At 44.1% G+C, this 21,644-nt stretch overlaps 1 protein-coding gene across 2 annotated transcripts in view; it reads right to left on the bottom strand.

Moving 5' to 3' along the window:
• Positions 1-1,698: 1,698 nt before the first annotated feature.
• The window catches only part of itga11a (integrin, alpha 11a), a 79,568-nt gene continuing 59,622 nt past the window's right edge, over positions 1,699-21,644 (bottom strand). For both annotated transcript variants that reach the window (XM_054771522.1, XM_054771523.1), the window contains 9 exons: positions 13,415-13,491; positions 12,720-12,803; positions 12,547-12,637; positions 12,337-12,450; positions 10,534-10,617; positions 10,352-10,462; positions 10,169-10,264; positions 6,584-6,697; positions 1,699-4,450 (listed from right to left, as the gene is read on the bottom strand). In XM_054771522.1, coding sequence (XP_054627497.1) covers positions 4,373-4,450; positions 6,584-6,697; positions 10,169-10,264; positions 10,352-10,462; positions 10,534-10,617; positions 12,337-12,450; positions 12,547-12,637; positions 12,720-12,803; positions 13,415-13,491 — 849 coding nt within the window. In that variant the 3' untranslated portion in view covers positions 1,699-4,372. The remainder of the gene's footprint in view (positions 4,451-6,583; positions 6,698-10,168; positions 10,265-10,351; positions 10,463-10,533; positions 10,618-12,336; positions 12,451-12,546; positions 12,638-12,719; positions 12,804-13,414; positions 13,492-21,644) is intronic.

The raw sequence follows: 21,644 nt of genomic DNA, 5'->3' as shown, positions 1-21,644 counted from the left end.
ATATCCATCCATCCATCTTCTTCCACTTATCCGAGGTCGGGTCGCGGGGGCAGCAGCCTCAGCAGGGAAGCCCAGACGTCCCTCTCCCTGGCTACTTCATCCAGCTCCTCCAGGCGGATCCTGAGGCGTTCCCAAGCCAGTTGAAAGACATAGTCTCTCCAACGTGTCCTGGGTCTTCCCCGAGACCTTCTAACGGTCGTATGTGCCCTGAACACTTCCCCAGGAGGCATCCTGACCAGATGCTCCTCTCAATGTTGAGGAAAAGCGGTTCTACTCCGAGTTTCTCCCGGATGACAGTCCTTTCCACTTTATCTCTAAGGGAGAGCCCAGCCACCCTACGGAGAAAACTCATTTCGGCTGCCATCTTGTTCTCCAGCAAAGTGCACTATAATCGGACACATGCTCCGAGCAGCTGGTGTGCCCCTACGGAGGTCAGGAGAACTGGACTATAGAGCGAGAGGAGCCAGCTGACGTGGCCCAGCAAGGTGCACTGTATTTGGGCGCACGCACCGAGCAGCCAGTGTGATGCCACGGAGGTCTCCGGCCAACCTTTTTCCCTTTTCAAATGCCGCCGCGCTGGCGTTTCAGGTGGCTGATAAGGTTCGTGGAGCATTTGGCACAACTAGCACGCGAAATGTCTTCATCGGAAAGTGAATGTTTGTTTACAAGTGAGCTCAGGGGAAGTTACGACAGGCCGTTAACGTCACAGGCAGGAGAAAAAAGTAGCGCTTGATTTGCTCACCCGCACAGTACGGGTAATCTCGTGTCATTTGAGCGTTTTTAAAAAAATCATCGCTTTTTTGAGCTATTTTTAATGTTATTGGATTTATTGCTGCAACGTCATAATTCCCTCATCGGCCTGACAATTATTGATCGTTATCATGCGCCCCCAGTTGACACCTTTGTTAGTTCTCAAAACAACTGTTTTCCTCTCGCCTTCTCCTCTCCGCTTTTTCTCCAAACTGCACCGACAAGTTTCTTTCACTCCCGTCTTCTCGAGTCAATCTGCACATGCGCAGCGACATGGTAGAAACGATCATAATAGATTACGCATTTTGATGTAGTTTTAAGCACATGAATTAAGACTAAATCACTAAATCACTAAATCACACCTTAAATCAAAGAAAAAAATCAATAATCAGTTGTTATGAGACATTTGGCGTCCCCTGGATCTCGGGGCCCTCAGTAATTGTCTGTGTTTGCCTCATGGTAAGTCCGCCCCTGAATATACTATATACTGTATCGCTTGTGTGAAATATAGTACTTCAGAGGTAAAGCTTGCTGTCCTTGTACGAGCTAACATACGGACAGTTCCTCCAATACTCCAATATGAAGAAAATAATTGTACTTATTTTCCAACTCATCAGCCTGACAAATAGAGCACTGCATACTGAGGATGATGCAGATTATGCAATACAGCATATGTAATAGCTCTGAATAAGAAGTGCACAATTCAGTCTATAGGCCTACAATTATGTCTCAGCAGGGAAAGTATTTTACTTCATGGTGTTCATTGCTGCTTTTTTGTTTTCTTTGTGTAGCAAAAGAATGCTAGGGCACCAATTACAGCGAGTCTTTTACCTCAGGCAAACCAAAACCTGCAGATACCATGTTCAGTTAGGCAGGACCAACCCAAACTCTTTTCATTTCCGTTTTGTAGCAAAGATCTCACTTGTTAGAATTCAGAAGACGAGCATCCAGAGACAAATACATGTTTTATTCATAGACTTATTACAGCTCTTCTACGCCCCGTCCAACAGGACAAAGAGACATTCAATTGCAGCCCCGGAGGGATGCTGGCACGCCTGTGTAGGCAACATGCTGCACATTTACTTGACCTAATTATACACTGAATGTCAAATCAACGTCATGTCAATGCATTTTCTGTTGAATGAGAACAAAGCAGTGTTTTGTCTCGATGTGTAACAATATGTTAGCAGGTTCACTCCCTTCAAATCATCATATTCTCATTTCCTTTTGTACACATAATGCCATAAACCATGTGGAGAATAACATTTCATAATATCTGAAACAGAGATGCACGAGATCTTTTTTCTCAAACTGATACCGATCACTTTCTGCTTCTCAAGACCGAAAAGGTGCCAATAACCGATAACTTTTTTTTATTTCTAAAAATTAAAATTTAACTGAAGTTTGTGCACACCTGGAGGTAAGAAGGACTCAAACACATTTGGATTTGACCAACTGTACTGGTTGATTTGTCCTAATGAAATATCATGACATTACTACTACCACATCACTACTATCAGGAGAACCAGAGTACAGAGAGGATGGCACAACCTGCTGTGGCCCAGCAAAGTGCACTATATTCGGACACTTGCTTCGAGCAGCCGGTGTGCCGCTATGGAGGTCAGGAAAACCGGAGTACAGAGAAGGATGAGCCACCTGGAGTGGCCCATCAAGGTGCACTGTCTTTGGGCACACGCTCTGAGCAACCGGTGTGACGCCACGAAGGTCTCTGGCAAACCTTGATGGGTTTTTTTCCCCCCCTCATCGCGGAGCATTTGGTACAACTAGCACGCACAATGTCTTCCTCGGAAAGTGAACTTTTGCTTACAAGGGAAGTTACGGCAAGCTGTTAACGTCACAGGCTGGAGAAAAAAGGAGCACTTCATTGGCTCACCAGCAAAGTCTGGGTAATCTTGCCTCATTGGAGGGTTTTTTTAAATTACAGAGATACCTCGGTTAACGTCCGCCCTGGTTAGGGCGCTTTTCTGTTAACATCCCAAATTTTCGCAAAAATTTTGCCTTGGCTTGCCTTTACCCGCTTGTTCAGCGTTCCAAATTTGTTTACACCGCCATCTTGGATCAGGCGGCCAAGACGAAATCTCGTGATACTTATTTATAATCGGCACTATCGTCGTCATTTCAGAGGTATGTAAATGTGACGGAATGGCTCCATCATGGGCTGCGGTGCACACACACCCATGCATACACATGTACTACACACATCTACTCCACTCGGTGGCGCGTGGAGGGCGACACTCTGTGTCTCATTTTACATCCATAACACTCATTTCTGCTTCCAACAACAAAACATAAGCATTCAAACTTATCGTAGCATGTTCGCAGCATCCGGAGTCAAACACATCACACGTCACCAGACACCTTAGAAGGCATCCTCGCCGGCGCATTTCTGCGACATCACTGCCGCCAGCGTTTTTTTCATTTTCTATATCAAACGGCAAGGTACATGTTTATTGGTTCTAGAACGTTGATATTTACTTTGATATATTTTTGACATTTTTGCAAATTGTGGTTGCAGCAGAATAATGTGTTTATTTTGTTAATTGATGATTAACAAAACTAGGTAAAAGTGATGTTAAATGTCAGGCGTCCATTCATCTGTCATTTGTAATTATGTTTTCATCATTTTCTGCATGTAAAACTATAATTGTCTATAAAATGTGTTTTGTGATAACATTTTTGGGTGTCTGGAATGGATTAATTGGATTTACATTTTCTATGCTTTGATTAGAGTCCGTTTTGGTTTGAGTCGGACATTCTGGAATGGATTGACGTTAACCAAGGCACCGCTGTATCGGTTATCGGCACTATTTTTAATATATTGATATATATTTATTTTTATATATCGGCCCGATAATGATCGTGCACCCCTAATTTGAAAGGATATAAAAACGTATATAAAGCTATTTACAAATTCAAGTTAAATTTGTACAAAGTAAAAGTGCATCAAATAATTAAAAGATCATCTGGCATGTTTTCAAGGATGAAAGCGTTCTTGAAAAAGGAGTTTCAGAGAAAAGAAAAAAGTCTCTGTCCTTTAAAAGCAAATAGTCTTGGCTTTGGTGACTTTGGTTGCGTTTTACAGCATCATATAAATTACTTTGAGAGTCAACTGTCGTTTCTTTTTAAACATCAAATTCAACATACAGCAAAACATCTTTGCATTTGTGGCAGCTCTTTGGTGGACAGGTTGAGGTTGTTCATGTATTACAACATTTTCTGTATCAAGTTCAATAAATATGACAAAAAAGAAAGCGAGGAGGAGAATTCTCCAAAGAGATTCATCTCTATTCTTCCTCAGAACTGAGAAAACGAGCATCAAAATCTGTGAAGGGTTGACAGTGAGGACGGTGGACTACACAGACGTAGAACGTCCTTCATGTCGTAACAGTGCAGTTACGCTGTGAGTGTGACAGTGCTGACTCCTGGGGGTCAGGGGTCGTGGCATGGAACAGGTCCAGTGTGCTGAAGAAGCCTTGCGCCTCAGTGACCACACAGAGCTGTCCAGGTGGCGCCGCCGTGGTTGTTGGAGGACGGGAGGAAGGAGGAGTGGTCCCTGAGTGTCGGCTCCCCTGTGGGAAAGGTGTCTTGCCTCCAGCCTGCGTTACCGTTCCTCGGGCACTTTTCCAATTGCTTCCCGCTCATCCTCATCCCCCCGTTTCTGCCTCTGGAAGAAGCCCAACTAGAAAGAAAAACATCACATTTATGCTTGATTTTGCTTCTTTCGACAGCAATGATTTTGAAATATCAGAAATGAAATGTTAAACTTGTATGTGTAAACTGTAAGATGTGTGCCAGTGCGCAAAGAAAAGTTTGAAATGTTCAAAATTTCTGGCACACATAATTACCGTCGACCGTCGTCGTTAACCAGTCGTGAAGGCAACATGAACACACCGCCAGCCACGTGCATATCAAAGGGTGCCTTTGCGTGGGCAACTTTTCCATGGGGGGGCAGTTTGGGGGATACTCAAGTAATTTCTGTAGCGTCTAATCATAATTCCCAAAGCATTGTCTTATAGTCAGTGATTCCCTATCCCACACTGTCTGCGTCTGTTTTGTTTTTTTTTCTAGTTTATTGCCTCCTTCCTGCTCTTTGCACGTTCTCTACTTGCAGCTGCAAGAAAATATCGACTTACCTTTCTTTATTGCATGAGCTTCTTCTCTGGAGTTCAACATCTTGTAGGTCCCTTGGAAATAGAGGACTTAATGAAGCTATGGGGTGATGCCTGCTGTTGCGTGGCATCGACACAGCAGGACCAAATAATGCCACGACTGGTTCATGGATGCAGGAAGTGGTGGTGACAATGCACATCGAGCGTATTATTATCGAGCACTAGACGTAAACATTACTTGACAAAGGTGTAAATAAGTTGTGCAGGAGCACGATCATTTCGTGCCAATGCGCACCATTTTCAGCCACGAATTGCGTGCCAAACAGTGCGCAAAACAGTCTTCACGCTTTTCAGGCGTGCCGTAAATATATAAATTAATGACAAGCATTGCCACCGCAAATTGCGGGACAATGCGGAGGTAAAATGTAAGTGTAAACGGCGCTTTACCACCGGCCACCGACGTGTACAGAGGTGATGAAGTCCAGGAAGACCCAGAAGCGCCAGATCCTATTCCTGATAAGCTTTTCAACGGCATTCAAATCCTCTGCTGAATGTGGCCTGAATTTTGAAACTTCTTCATTTTGGCTGGCTCTGCTTAATTCGTGCTTCGTGTGACGGAGGCTTTAGGGATTTTTATTCGGGACTATTGTGTTTGTTGTTCCGCCCATTAAGTCTGGAGCTTGTGTGTCTCACTGAACATTACTGACAACTGGTGACCAGTGTAGAATACTACACATCATCATCTTTTGAATGCCTTGTATTTGGATTTGAGTTAATTTTGCCATTTTTATGCTTGAAAATGCTTAACATTTGCTTAAATATGCATTTTTTGACAAACAATAGGCCTTATCCAACCATGAAACAGCCTTATTTATTAAATAATATATTATTATATTATATTTTATATTATACTTTAAAAAAAACGTGATGTAGAAAGGGACGGCTGTATTGTGTATAAAATGGCTGGAAATCCTGGGTGAAAGTTCCTAAATGAAAGTTGTATTTGAAATGAATGGTGGTGGTGTGCCAAGGCAATCTCTGTAACGTCCACGTCCATATTTTGATGTCAGGGGAGGACATTTCTTTGAATCAGAGTTAAGGTCTCCTCAGTCTAGGCCGGGGGTCAGCAACCTTTACGAGCAAAAGACCCATTTTGCTTTCTCCCCTCCAAGATGTACATTTTCCCCACTCCAGTGTGAAAACAAATCTGAGCTCTGTAAAGGGTACCACAACAAATAGGCTGAAGAGCAGCAGGTTGCTGACCCCTGGTCTAGGATGGGGCTGGGTCGTTGGACAGGACAAACAGCAAGGGTCCCCAAGGGTGGGTTGAATGCCGTCTTCCACTCATGTCCGGCTCTTATATCGCCAGCAAAGGGGAATTTATTTTTGGCCCTGATGTTGTTGAGTACTATGTAGTCTACGCAGGGTCTAAGGGCGTCGTCTTCCTTGCGGCACAATAAGAATGCCCCCTGCCGTCCCTCTTAACCTTGGCCCCAGTTCAAGGAGAGAAAAACCAACACAATGGAACCAGAGTCCTATCCCATTATTCCGCAGGTTGCTGACCCCTGGTCTAGGCCTGCTCAGACGTTCTGTTGTGAGGTTCCTTCGAGTTAAAAATTGTGTCAAAAATGACAGTGAACGTACCACCTTGGGCCAAATTGCTGGCACAAACACTTTTTTCCTACTGACTGCAACACACTTACCTTCCAGAGAGCCAGACTGAGCAGAGCTAACAGTAAGAGTCCTCCCAGCGTGCTACCGAGGATTATCCAAATTGGGATTCTGTAATCGCCCTCCTTTCGGACTTCCAATATTATCTAAGAAGTGGACAAAAGAGGAAAACTTTGTCATTTTTCCAAACAGATGCTGAACCTCAGCTGCTTTGTCAGTTACTTTGGGACAAATAGTCTATTCCTTGTAAATCTATAAGTTACATGCACATATATATTTGAGATGCACAAAAACTTTTGTTTTCAAACCGATACTGATAACTTTATACTTCTCAAGACAGATATGGTACCGATAACTGATTACTTTTTTAAAATTTGGACTTAAGTGTAGTTTGTACACACTTGGAGGTAAGAAGGACTGGAACAAATTAGGGTTTGACCAACTGTACCTGTTGATTTGTCCTAATGAAATATCATGACATTACTACTACCACATCACTACTATCAGGAGAACCAGAGTATAGAGCAGAGGGAGCCACCTGCTGTGGCCCAGAAAGGTGCACTGTATTCGGGCACACACTGCGATAATCTCACCTCATTGGAGCGTTTTTTTCAAAATGATCAGTTATCCCAGCTATTTTTAATGTTATTGGATTTAATGGTATGACGTCATAATTCCCTCATATCGGTCTGATAATTATCGTGCACCCCTAATATACATGATACATGTGACTAACTTTTGATGATGGCATGTGACTAAAGCAGGCATGCTTCAATCGATCGGCCACCGATCAGTATCGGTCGAAAGATCGTGTGATCGGCATATGTCGATAAATGCCTTTCAGCTAAGCTCCTAAAATAGGATCACCTGTGGCTCGTACTATTGCAGCCTGCAGCATTTAGTGATTTACATGCAGTGTAGTGTATTGCCCTCCGCCCACTTTCCTTCACACTTCGCAGGCGTGCCAAAACAAAAACAATCAAGTCTGCCGTGTGGAACTTACCTACCAACAAATGCCGCGCAAACTATCTCGTGGGGGTAGCACGAGAAAAAGCTTTAACTTAAGAAAACACTTGACGGAGTATGATGAGATTTCCAGGCTCATGAGGTGATCATTAGTCAAACGCTAGCTAACGCAGCCAAAACGTTGGACAGATCTCATCCGTATGTGTATGACAGTCAGAAGGCAAGGAAATAATCAGAAAAGTAATTGAATTCATCAGATGAGATGAGCAGCCTTTCTCAGCAGTGGAGGATGCAGGGTTCACGACTGCTCTCATGTGGAGACCACCTACTGCATGTGCTACCTGGACATCCTGCTACAGCTCCACCAATGTGCTCGATCTCACATCCAAATCTCATCCAATCTCCTTAAAGAAGGCGTCGTATCCTCTGCAAGTTTCACGAGTGATATATGTTCTCTTGAAAAAGTGGGTCAAATATGTTTTTGTCTCAATGAAGGTGATGTTATGGTTCCTTTTTTCATATCATATAACCATCAACAATGATGGGTCCCATGAAAAAAACGTTGCCCTCTCCCCTTTTTTAAAAAAAATAAATTAACTACTCATTTGATTAGTAATTACCGATTTTTTGGGCACCCTGGCAGTAAGGGGACCTTGTAATTGTCCTCACTTTTCCCCCTTTTACGCAGTGGCCATAGGGGTGGCCAAGGTGAGATTGCTCACATGGGATTGGCAATAAATTGATACCTGAATTTTCTAGATGGCCAGTGGGGTGGCCGGAGAGTGACCAGGGGTGGCCACCTCGTAGCTCCGCCACTGCTTTTCGACCGTCTATTAGAGCAATTATGAGCAATGTGCTGAGGACATGTTTTCAATGCATAGTTTCTGAATTCTGCTCACCATCATGGCGGCCAAACCCGCGCAGGGCATAATACGGAAGTGGATGTCGATCAGCACTCCCGTTTACTCTAGACTCCTTGTTTTTATTATTATTATTATGATTAGAATCTTATTCAAATTGATTAAAATTAATAATTGATCTAATTAAACAATTAAATTGTATTTATTTATAATAAAAATATTTTAAAAAGTATTTAATTTATGTGATTAATAAATTAAATAAATATATTGTATTCTTTATGCCATGATATGAAATACACTGCTTTTTCAAATTTACCAGGCACATTAGGTGAATTTGAAGAAAATCTGTATCGTATCGGCTCACGGATACCAGCCTGAATTTTACTCCATATCGGATCGGAAACGAAGTCAGTGGTATCTACTGGAGAGGAGAGCAAGAGTCATCGGGTTGTTTTCCTTCGTGTGGTGACCAATAGATGGCAGCAAAGACAAGCGTGTGGGAACACCCAAGTTGACAAGTTGAAGCTGCAGGTCCTTTCGGTCCCTGAGCACCACACAGCTCATGAGCTTCCATACCAACTTTTTACTGCGTGATTCTTCTTTGCTGTACGTTTGCTTTCAACACCAAACACTTTATTAGAGAATGCTGCATAGAAAAAAAATTCTTTGGACTGAAAAGAACTGGGCAACCCAACCATCACCCAAAGGTCACATTGCATTCATTTGGTGAAAAATGTTGACTTTAGCAACTGAGGCGGATGCAATTTCAAGCTATGAAACCCCATGCTAATGAAATGCTGAATGGAGTTACATATGGCACACACTTGTGGAAAAAAACGCATTTGGAGCAGTTGTGTAATGACCATGAGTGAATATTTCTGTCCCTGTAATAAAAAAAAACAATCAGACAGAAAAAACAACAACAGAACAGAGAAGAATAACTCATTTTGGCTGAAGTGATTTTTAGTGCGTGGCAGCCTGTATCTGTCTGGCTATTTCCTGTTTACAATGTCAAAATGAGAAAACAGTAGCATCTTATGCATACAGTCATCTCTCGTTTACGGAGGGTCATTGGTTCCAGACGCGACTGTGATCCGTGAATTTCCACAAAGTAGAATTCCTTTTGTAGTTACAGCATAGAGAACATGTTTAACGCCATCTAAATATGCTTTTTAACATTATGAGAGCACTCTGGACATGAAATAACACCCCATAGTCACCTTTACACTCCTGTTACCCAAAATAGTAAACATAATAAGAGAAAATAAGACATTTAAGACATTAATATGACTCGTGTGTGTTGCCATAAATGTTGCGGGCAGACAGGAAGTGATGTTGGGGGTTCAGAGTTATGTTTTAGCTTGGCATGGGTTACGGCAGCAACAGTAGCTTGTGTATTTATTTGGGATTATTTGTTGTGAAATCCTTCCAACTTGCAATGAAAACCTGTTGTTCTGACCATGAAGTCTGGTGCTTGTGTGTCAGTACCATTACTGGCACCTAGTGACAGTATGGAATACTACTTATCATTCACAGCGTCTTTAAATGAGTCTTATGAATGCCTTATATTTGTATTTTGGTTAGGGGGGCACGATAATTATCGGGCTGATATGAGGGAATTATGACATCATACGATAAATCCGATAACACTAAAAATAGACCAGGTAGGAAGAGAGTTCACTCTGTGCACTGGTTTCAGCACCTTGGCGCGTTTGCCTCATAGAACAACTGCATGAATGGAGTGAGCCCTTTTGTCAGTCATACAGTCTCTTTGTCTCTGTGTGGACTCACATTTCTGATGGGCCTCTCTTCTTGTAGAAACATGTGGCTGGTGGGGGGCAGCTCCACTGATGCGCTGGTGACCAGTTCAAGGATTTTAAACTTGAGCTAGAAAAGAAAGATATTTTTTTCTCCAAAATCGGGGTGTAATTATGTGTCCTCAAAAGTAAGCTCTCAACTCGGTGATACACTCACCGCATGTAAAGTATGCACTCGTAGAGCCCCCGTGATTCTAACGGAGATTTCTCTGTAGGGAGCCACGTTGACAGTGCACTGTAACGGCAGTACCAGGGTGTTGCTTCGATTCTGTGGCAACAGGAATCGAGTTAACATGTGAATCTACTTTGTTCAATGAGTTTGTTGGGGGTGTACAGTACCAAGCGAGAGAAGCGGGTCAGGTCCTCGGGCGACGCCCTGCTCTGCGCCACATGCTGAGGTGGTAAACAGTACGTGCCATCTCTCTGGTCGACACGGGAGGGAAATATCTGTTAGTGTAGGGCAGCCATCACCAAATGGTGGACCTCGCTCCGGGTACAGACCCAGTGATGGCCCTTTACGAACCCATGGCCAATTGAAGTGAATGGGAAGTATAGTATAATAATACCATATGAACATGCTCAGGTACCAACTGTAATTACTTCAGTTATTACGGCTACATGATGGGAAACGCAGCGGCGTCGCTCAAAATGAGCCAACGAAATGGTTTGTTTCCTTGCAGAGAAGTGAATGAGAGAACAATGGCTTGCTTAAAAAAGTATTCACCGAAGTCTGATGTGATAGCGCGAATAAGAACATAACTTATAGTACAGTAAGAAAAATCTGCAGTCATGAGACATTCCTTTACAGCACAGCGACATGCAAATGAGTGCTTAAACTTAACTTAAAATATAAGCCTCTTGTGCTCTACAGTCAAACTTGCATTAGTTATTTGAAATTTGGTTTTACTTTCTTTTCAACGCAATGTATGTGCCAAGTTAATTGTGTTGTATTGAAACAACAGGGAAATGTGCAGCGTTTCATTATATTTCATATTGAGCTGGTCTTTTTTTCCTTTAAAGGAAAACTCAACTTTTTGGGGGGAATCATCCGCAATCCTTATGTGAGATATGAACACACACGTCTTTCTCTTTTCTGTGCGTTCTAAAGATATAAAAACAGATAAAAAGAGGCAGGTAATAAATGCACGTAATGGGACACACCTATTCCTCCTAGAAAGCCCGCTATTAACGCCTCCAAACACTTCCAACAAGGTTTTATGGTTTAATATCCATGCTGTGAGCATGTAGTAACAGGACATTCATGATATCATGTAATACTTACAGTATTTTGCCGTATTTTGGTCATTTTAACTCATTTGATCGAGCATGGAACCTACCAAAGGAAAGATTAGACTCTCATCTTTCATCAGGAAAGTTTGTTTCTACCTTTTTCCGTTCTTTAGTAATCAGTAGAACATAGGCAAGTTTCAGGAAAATATCAGTTCCCGACTCGAAAAGGGAGAAAAAGGGCTTCTTTTGAAAAGATACATTTCAAGCATAACTTTCACTTTGACATAAATATTTTTGTTTTTGTGACAGCAATATCTGAACCATGCCAACATGAACAATGCAAAAAAGGAGTTGTTTTACATCAAAATAACAATTTATTTACGAATTTTAGAACGCACAGAAAAGAGAAAGACATGAGTGTTCATGTCTCACATAAGGATTGTGGATGATGGGCAAAATTCCCCAAAAAGTGCACCCTTCCTTTAAATCACAGGAAATTGGGAATTTGAACCGCTGTTGTGCATGACATCCCCAGTTTTATGAAACTCCAACTTAGCTAGCGTTAACTGTGTTTTGCTTTTTCTTTGGCTTTTTGGCAATCCTAATTCAAACAGCCGCCAACATGGCAGCCTCTCTGGGATTGCGTCACATGCAGCAATGGCGCTCAATTTAATAACCCATGAAAAACAACAAAAAACAGGATTTCTAAATTTCACTTTCTAAAAAATAACAAAAAAAAAAACAAAACAGGAAGGCCGAGACAGGTTGTGAAAACAGAACATGTCCTGGGAAAAAAGGATGTTTGGTCACCTTGTGTTAATAATAAGTTCTGCCTTTGTATACATTTGGTAGTTCTGAAGAGAAGCAACTTTTTTGTTTGAGAAAGGTAACGTAGCGGTTCCCTACATTCACCTCATCAATGTGGAAATCAGATATCTGTAGTAGCTGATTCCCATTTTTTGTCATTTCCGGGATGTCAATGTTGAGCTGTAGATCTCTAACAGGAAAGTAACCAAGGTTCTGGATCTGAAACAAACCATTGAATTGAATGGTGTTAATTTTATGCGCCCAAGCAAGGTTCTCAAACACAGACAAAGTCATGATTGTGCAGTGAGCGCCCACCTGAAAAGTGAAGTTAAAAGGAGGACCAGTAACTCCAGGCTCCTCCAGTGAGAGCTCCGACTTGATCTCATATCGAGTTGGATTGGAATCCCTTTTGAAGTGAAGAGCAAACATGAAAAAGGCAATGTCTGACAAGCAATGAGCATTCACAGAAGGTAAAATAAACGGCAAACCTTGTGAAGAGAAGATCTGCCTCGTATTGCAGGGAGTAATAGATGTCATTGTAATTGTCAGCTGTGCTCACTTCCTCGCCATTACTGTTGCAACACAGAGATGCACGATATGTTTTATTCAAACTCATACCAATAACTTTCTGCTTCTCAAGACCGATATGGTACCAATAACTGTCTTTTTTGTCTACTGTCTACTTTTAACTGTAGTTTGTGCACACCTGGAGGTAGGAAAGACTGGAACAAATTAGGATTTGACCAACTGTACCTGTTGATTACTACTAATGCCACGGAGGTCTCTGGCAAACCTTTTGTGCTTTTCAAAGGCCCCTTGACACATTTGGTACAACTCGCACGTGAAATGTCTTTGTCAGAAGTGAGGTCAGGGAGGTTACGACAGGCCGTTAACGTCGCAGGCAGGAGAAAAAAGAAGCGCTTGACTTGCTCACCCGCACAGTACGGGTAATCTTGCCTCTTTGAGCATTTTTTTCAATTATCCGTTATCTGAGCTATTTTTCATGTTATCAGAGTTATCGGTATCACATCATAATTCCCTCATATCGGTCAGATAATTACCGTGCACCCCGAATTCAGATGTCTTATTTTTTTATGAAAAGCTTTCCTTCTTGTTGACAATCAGGATGCCCACGAATGACAAGACGCCTTGTTTAGATGCAAATAGTTTTAGAAGTACACACCTGCTTGCTTCCAGGATGACTCTCAGGTGACTGAGGAAGACACTGCGGCTGAACTCAAACTCCAAACGAAATAATACCTACACAAGAGAAATACATTTAAACAAAAATAAAATTCTTGCACAGCTTCAACAAACATAAAACTTTCTGTCATAAAGTTTTCAAAATGCATGTCTGTAGACAATACAGTACAATATAATATGGGAGTGTTCATGATTGTCACTCACGTACAGTAAGTAAGCGTCCATGTGTTATTAGCAGTGTATACACCTAATTCACACATACTGAACAGGTGGGCCTCGGTTTACCACATTCTGTCTTCCAATGTTTCGTGGTTATGAAAGCGTGCCCATAAATGAATTAAAAACGTAATTTTGGTCAGTAAACACGAGACTCGATCAAGAACCGGTTACAGCAAAAATGCGGTGTGTGCCCTGAGAACACGGGGGAGGATAACATCACTAATTAGTTCATTTTTTGCACTTATGTCTCCCAAGCGGCAGTGCGCCAAAGAAAAGGAAAGCCATCAACCTGGAAGTGAAAATGAACATTAAAAAAAAGCTTAGCGAGAGGAGACTCGCCCGCCAACCACTTGACTGACATGACTATCATTACGGATAAGGATGACTGAATGCTAGTCAGCTGAAGGGGTCATGGATTCCGTGTGCTGTGACAAGGAGATCTGGGAGGAGAAGAGGAAGTTATTCTTCCAGACTAGAGTGGGACAATACTTTCGTATTTTGTAGAATTGTTGTCTTTTTATTCCTGTTTTATTTTATTCTTGTACAGTAATCCCTTGCAATGTCGCTGTTCAATTATCGTTCCCTCACTAGATCGAAAATAATTAATTAATTAATCAATTAATTAATGATTTCTGTTTTGTGGTTGACTACGGCCTATTCATTTACTAGGCTTATAAGTTGTTCAATAAATTCATAACTGAAATTAGGGGTGCACAATAATTATCAGGCCGAAATGAGAGAATTATGACGTCATACCGATAAATCTGATGATCATTAAAAATAGCTTAGATAACTGATAATAATAAAAAAAAGCGGTGAGATTACCCGCATGGTGCGGCTAAGCAAATCAAGCGCTCCTTTTTTCTCCTGAAAAAAGCCACCTGAAACACCGGCGTTGCGGTGTATGACAAGTGCAAAAGGTTTGCCAGAGACTTCCGTGGCGTCAAACCAGCTGCTCCGAGCATGTGCCTGATTATAGAGCACCTTGCTGGGCCACAGCAGGTGGCTCCCTCCGCTCTACACTCTGGTTCTCCTGATAGTAGTGATGTGGTAGTAATGTTTTTTTCAAGCACAAGGAGAGTGGTCTTATTATGGTTTTATGCACGTATTTTGGCACTGTATTGATGGCATACAGTAGCTTCTACAGTTCTTAAAATCCATGAATCCATTATCAGAACTTGCAGTGAGGTGAAAACAAGTTAGTATATATAATATATGTACAATATATACAGTTTTAGAAAAAAAACAAACTGGGACTGGACCCACACCCACCGCCTTAAAAAGCAGCAGCTGTAGCATTACACCACCAGAAACTGCACCAAGGGGGGAAATGAATAATAATTGTGTGTGAGCACGCAGCTGCTGAGTTCCATTTACCAATCAGAAGCTGACTTTAGGTCAAATGTGGGAAAGCAACAGGGGGCAAAAGAGGAGAGCGAGAGCATTGCTGTGAAGAAAAGGAAATGTATAGAGGAATCCAAAAGGAAAACAAAGCGAGATCTGGAGCACACATGCAAAGTCGGGGGGAGGAGGTGTAGCAGGGGAGAGCACAGGTGGGTCGAATATCAGCGGGGAGCAACGCCGAGCGATGTTCACTGTCCTCCATGCTATAATGAAATGCTGACCAGTTCCATTTGCACAAAAAGGAATATAAAACAATGTTTACTGTAGCTTCCCTCCTCCACATAGCATGACTCATCCCTGACAGACCACAGACATTGTACATAAACAAATGGGAAACTCTTCCCCCCAACCACATCCATTCTTTGGAAAACCCTGGAAAAAAGGCTTATCTTTTCATTTTCATGACCCCTTTCAAAAGACTGGAGTGAATGTCTGAAGGAACGCTAAATACAAATACAGTACACACACAACTATTTGGAAAGCATGCCTCAGTGAAATCAAAGTGCTTTTATTTTGTTACAAACAGATGTGCACCAAAGCGTAGTGTGTTCTTCTTGGTTGTTAAACGTGCCTTCATCAATCACAGATAATCATTTGTGTACCTTATCCACCAGGAACTTTGCAGCACGCACAATCCCATACCAGAGAGATCACTTGTATAACAGAAAAAGCTATCTTTAATCATCAAACTCACCGCTACAGGCTTACCACTGAAACCATTACCATTGCAATGGTATCATAACGCAGGAAGTGAATAATAGCAGTGACTGAGGGGACGTAGTGAAGAGAAAAATCAATCATCCAAAACCAAAAACACAAACACCACAAAATGCTGCAATCACATAAACACTTTGTCTCATTCGTCATTCTAACGGCAACATTAGCTCCGTGAATCAGTTTCTCTATAATCTTACGGCCCAAGTGTTTAACAAAGACATAATTCTGCTTCTTCAAAAGTCAGCCAACTTTCTTCTTCAGGGCATCTTGTCGAAGGAAGAGACGGACATCCCTCATGTCTGGCTGCCCTGTAAACTTCTGTTTTGTTACATCAACTTACAGTGTGTGTGTGCGTGTGTGTGTGTTTCTGGCATTTGCAGCATTTTTCTTTTCTTTTTGTTCCTCCAGAGTTTCAGTGATTGCAGCATTTTTAATTTGTAACATTTCTCCATTGCCTGTGTTTTATGGTTTTGGTTTTAGAGCTGCAATAACGAATGAATGCCTCATCAATTATCCAATTCATCATCAGCTATTTTGGTATTGGATTCATTTCATTGTTTTTTTTTAATTAAACAATGTAAATACTAGGGGTGCACGATAATTATCGGGCCAATATGAGGGAATTATGACGTCATGCCGATAAATCTGATAACATTAAAAATAGCTCCGATAACCGATTATTATTATAATGTTTTTTAAAGTTCGGGTGAGCAAATCAAGTGCTCCTTTTTTTTCGGCTGGCTGTGACGTTCCTGGCCTGTCCTAACTTCCACTGACCTCACTTGTAAACAAACATCCAAAGGTTCAAGAACTGCTGTGGGAAATCTCAACTTTTGAAGAAAAAACATTATCTGTGAAGCGTAAAGATGTAAACATGTAAAAATTGTGGCCTTTTTTTTTAAAATCAGTGGTGCATGTACACTGTACATTTGACCTGTATTGTCCCATATTTATACATTATTGTTATGATGAATGAGGTGTGTTTTCATGGAAAAAAACAACCTATTTTCAGATTAATTAAATAATTCCATTCCATTCCATTTTCCTCCGCTTATCCGGGTCCGGGTCGCGGGGGCAGCAGTCTCAGTAGGGAAGCCCAGACTTCCCGGTCCCCGACCACCTCCTCCAGCTCCACCGGGAGGACACCAAGGCGTTCCCAGGCCAGCTGTGAGACATAATCCCTCCAGCGTGTCCTAGGTCTTCCCCGGGGCCTTCTCCCGGCTGGGCATGCCCGAAACACCTCACCAGGGAGGCGTCCGGGAGGCATCCGGACTAGATGCCCGAGCCACCTCAGCTGGCTCCTCTCGATGTGAAGGAGCAGCGGCTCTACTCTGAGCTCCTCCCGGATAACCGAGCTCCTCACCCTGTCTCTTAGGGTGAGTCCCGCTACCCTACGAAGAAAACTCATTTCAGCCGCTTGTATCCGCGATCTCGTTCTTTCGGTCATGACCCAAAGCTCATGACCATAGGTGAGGGTGGGAACATAGATCGAACGTTAAATTGAGAGCTTTGCCTTCCGGCTCAGCTCTCTCTTCACCACGACGGTCCGGTACAGCGACCGCATTACTGCAGACGCTGCGCCGATCCGCCTATCGACCTCACGCTCCAACCTTCCCTCACTCTTGAACAAGACCCCGAGATACTTGAACTCCTCCACCTGGGGCAGGACATCATTCCCAACCCAGAGGGAGCAATCCACCCTTTTCCGACTGAGAACCATGGCCTCGGATTTGGAGGTGCTGAGTCTCATCCCAGAAGCTTCACACTCAGATGCAAACCGTCCCAGTAAACGCTGCAGGTCACAGCCCGATGAGGCCATCAGGACCACATCGTCTGCAAATAGCAGAGATGAGATCCTAGTGCCCCCGAACTGGACTTCCTCGACACCTTGGCTGCGCCTAGAAATTCTGTCCATGAAAATTATAAACAGAATCGGTGACAAAGGGCAGCCTTGGCGGAGGCCGACGTTCACCGGAAACAGGCTTGACTTACTGCTGGCAATGCGAACCAGGCTCCTGCTCCGGTTGTACAAGGACTGAATGGCACGTAGTAGCGTGTCACCAATCCCATACTCCCGGAGCAACCCCCACAGGACACCGCAAGGGACACGGTCGAATGCCTTTTCCAGGTCCACAAAGCACATGTAGACCGGTTTGGCAAACTCCCAAGTACCCTCCAGTACCCTTGCAAGGGTGTAGAGCTGGTCCAGTGTTCCGCGACCAGGACGAAAACCACATTGCACCTCCTGTAGCCGAGGTTCGATTAACGGTCGTACCCTTCTCTCCAGCACCCTGGAATACAGTAGACTTTCCCAGGGAGGCTGAGGAGTGTGATCCCCCTATAGTTGGAACACACCCTCCGGTCACCCTTCTTGAAAAGGGGGACCACCACCCCAGTCTGCCAATCCAGAGGTACTGTTCCCGACTTCCACGCAATGTTGAAGAGACGTGTCAGCCAAGACAGTCCCGCAACATCCAGAGCCTTGAGGAATTCAGAGCGAAACTCGTCCACCCCGGGAGCTTTGCCACTGGGGAGCATTTTGACTACCCCAGATACCTCAGCCACGGTGATGGAACTGTCCGCGTTCGTGTCCTCAGTCTCTGCTTTCTCTATGGAAGGTATGTCAGTGGGATTGAGAAGGGCCTCAAAGTATTCCTTCCACCGCCCAACTATATCCTCAGTCGAGGTCAGCAGGTCCCCGTCCCCACTGTAAACAGTGTTGACCGGGCACTGCTTCTCCTTTCTGAGGCGCTGGACGGTTTGCCAGAACCTCTTCGAAGCCAACCAAAAGTCGTGTTCCATGGCCTCACCGAACTCCTCCCACACCTGAGTTTTTGCCTCGACCACCGCCGAAGCCGCGTGCCGCTTGGCCTGCCGGTACCTGTCAGCTGCTTCAGGAGTCCCACAAGCCATCCATGCTCGATAGGACTCCTTCTTCAGCTTGACGGCAGCCCTGACCTCTGGTGTCCACCATCGGGTTCGGGTTTGCCGCCACAACTGGCACCGACCACCTTGCGGCCGCAGCTCCGATCGGCTGCCTCAGCAATGGAGGCACGGAATAGAGCCCATTTGGACTCGATATCCTCGTCCTCCCCCGGGATGCAAGAGAAGCTCTGCCGGAGGTGAGAGCTGAAGACTCGACGAACAGGAGACTCTGCCAAACGTTCCCAGCACACCCTCACTACACGTTTGGGTCTCCCGGGTCTGTCCGGCATCCTCCCCCGCCATCTAATCCAACTCATCACCAGGTGGTGATCAGTTGACAGCTCAGCCCCTCTCTTTACCCGTGTGTCCAAAACATGCGGACGCAGGTCTGATGATACGACTACAAAGTCGATCATAGACCTGCGGCCTAGGGTGTCCTGGTGCCATGTGCACTTATGGACATCCTTATGTTGGAACATGGTGTTTGTGATGGACAAACTGTGGTTCGCACAGAAGTCCAACAACATCACACCGCACAGGTTCAGATCGGGGAGGCCGTTCCTCCCAATCACGCCCCTCCAGGTCACACTGTCATTGCCCACATGGGCGTTGAAGTCTCCCAGTAAAATGACAGAGTCACAAGTTGGGGTGCTCTCCAGCACCCCTCTGATGGACTCCAGGAAGGCTGGGTACTCTGAACTGCTGTTTGGCGTGTACGCACAAACGACAGTCTTTCCCCAACCCGAAGGCGTAGGGAAATGACCCTCTCGTTCACCGGGGATGACTCCAACACAGAGGCACCGAGCCGGGGGGCTATTAATAAGCCCACACCAGCTCGCCGCCTCTCCCCTGCAGCAACTCCAGAGTAGAACAAGGTCCAGCCCCTCTCGAGGAGTTTGGATCCAGAACCCAAACTGTGGGTCGAGGTGAGTCTGACTATATCTAGTCGGAATGTCTCAACCTCTCTCACAAGTTCGGGCTCCTTCCCCGCCAGAGAAGTGACGTTCCATGTCCCAAGAACCAGATTTGGTCGCCGAAGACCAGGTCGCCTAGGTGCCCGCCCTCGACCGCCACCCAAAACGAAGATCCCGTGTGGCTTCTTTGGGCTGAGCCCGGCCGGGTCCCACGGGTGAAAGCCCGACCACCAGACGCTTGCCTGCGAGCCCCTCCCCCAGGCCTGGCTCCAGGGTGAGGCCCTGGTATCCCACTTCCGGGCGAAGTGCGGTCTCTCCTCTTGTGTTTGTTCATACGGGTCTTCTGAATCACTCTTGGTCTGGCCCGTCACCCAGGACCTGTTTGCCTTGGGAGACCCTACCAGGGGCATATAGCCCCAGACAACATAGCTCCTAGGATCACTCGGGCACACAAACCCCTCCACCACAGTAAGGTGGTGATTCACGGAATTAAATAATTAAACATTTTCGGAGTGAAAAAATTCAAACATTTGCAGGGTGGCAAATGATCATTCTGATTAGGGGTGCAGAATAATCATCGGGCAGATATGAGGCAATTATGACATCAAGCCCATGAATCAGATAGCATTAAAAATAATTCTGATGACTGATAATGCTCCACTGACGTGAGATTCCCCGTACTGTGTGGGTGAGCAAATCTAGCGCTCCTTTTTTCTCCTGCCTGTGACATTAATGGCTGGTCGTAACTTCAACTGAGCTCACTTGTAAACAAACATGCACTTTATAAGGACGGACGTTGTACCAAATGCTCCGCTGTGACGGAAAAAAAAACAGAGTACACAAAAAACCTTATCAGCCACCTGAAAAGCCAGTACTGTGGCATTTGAAATATGCAAAATGTTTGCCTGAGACATCCGTGACGTCACACCAGCTGCTCGGAGTGTGTGCCCAAATAAAGGGCATTGCTGGGCCACGCCAGATGGCTCCTCCCGCTCTATACTCTGGTTCTCCTGACCTCTGTAGCGGCACACTGGCTGCTCTGGGCATGTGTCCGTTTATAGTGGACCTTGCTGGGCCACAGCAGGTGGCTCACTACCTCTACTCTGGTTCTGCTGATAGTAGTGGTAGTAGTAATGTGATATTTGGTTAGGACAAATCAATCAGGTACAGTTGGTCAAATCCAAATTTGTTTGAGCCCTTCTTACCTCGCGGCATGCACAAACTGCAGTTAAATCTCAATGTAAAAAAGTAGATATAAAAAAAGTTATCGGTACCATATCGGTCTTGAGAAGCAGAAAAGTTATCGGTATCATCCATGAAAGCAGAGCTTTTATGTTTGGGTTTTCGGTAAAACAAGATATTCACGCACATCACCTTTGACTTTGGAAAACAGTGATGGACACGTTTGCTTCTTTTGTGATACGTTTCGACCCAAACCGCTAAGTGTTTGTGTTTGCCTCATATTGATTTGGTCCTTCTAGGACAGGGGTGAGCAACACATGAGCAGCACATCCGGCCCGCCAATCGTTTGAATCCGGCCCACCAGTTGCTTCCAAAGTATTTAATTTAAAGTTTTAACATACAAGCTGGCAACATGACTTGCAAGCAGCCAGAGTCAGTCAATCTGCGACGACCTTTTGATGGTTTAACTACCTCACCCATGGTGCCAAACAAACACAAGTCAACAAATGTGTGACACACAACTTGAACCTACCGACTGCACTGTCTGGGAAGTAAAAAAAAAGAGGAACGTTCACATACTCTTTGAGAGTTCATGTTTTATCGTTCATAGTTCATATTGTATATCACACATCCTTTATTCAGGTACATTCCGGGAGTCAATTCAATTTCGTTATTTAATGTGGTCGGATGTTTAAAGAGCTCCTGAAAAAAGGGACACAAGCACATATATCAGATTGTATGACACTTTTACAGATCAAATAAGACAAATAATTCCAGGTGGCCTTTTAGAAGGATAAGCTTAAACGTGTGTGCGTGTATCAAATATATAGTCTGGCCCTCCGGCCAATT

This window comes from Dunckerocampus dactyliophorus, chromosome 3, assembly GCF_027744805.1.
Source record: "Dunckerocampus dactyliophorus isolate RoL2022-P2 chromosome 3, RoL_Ddac_1.1, whole genome shotgun sequence".
Classification (NCBI taxonomy): Eukaryota; Metazoa; Chordata; class Actinopteri; order Syngnathiformes; family Syngnathidae; genus Dunckerocampus; species Dunckerocampus dactyliophorus.
The sequence above is the reverse complement of the archived record's forward strand: the minus strand, read 5'-3'. Positions and strand labels throughout refer to the sequence as shown.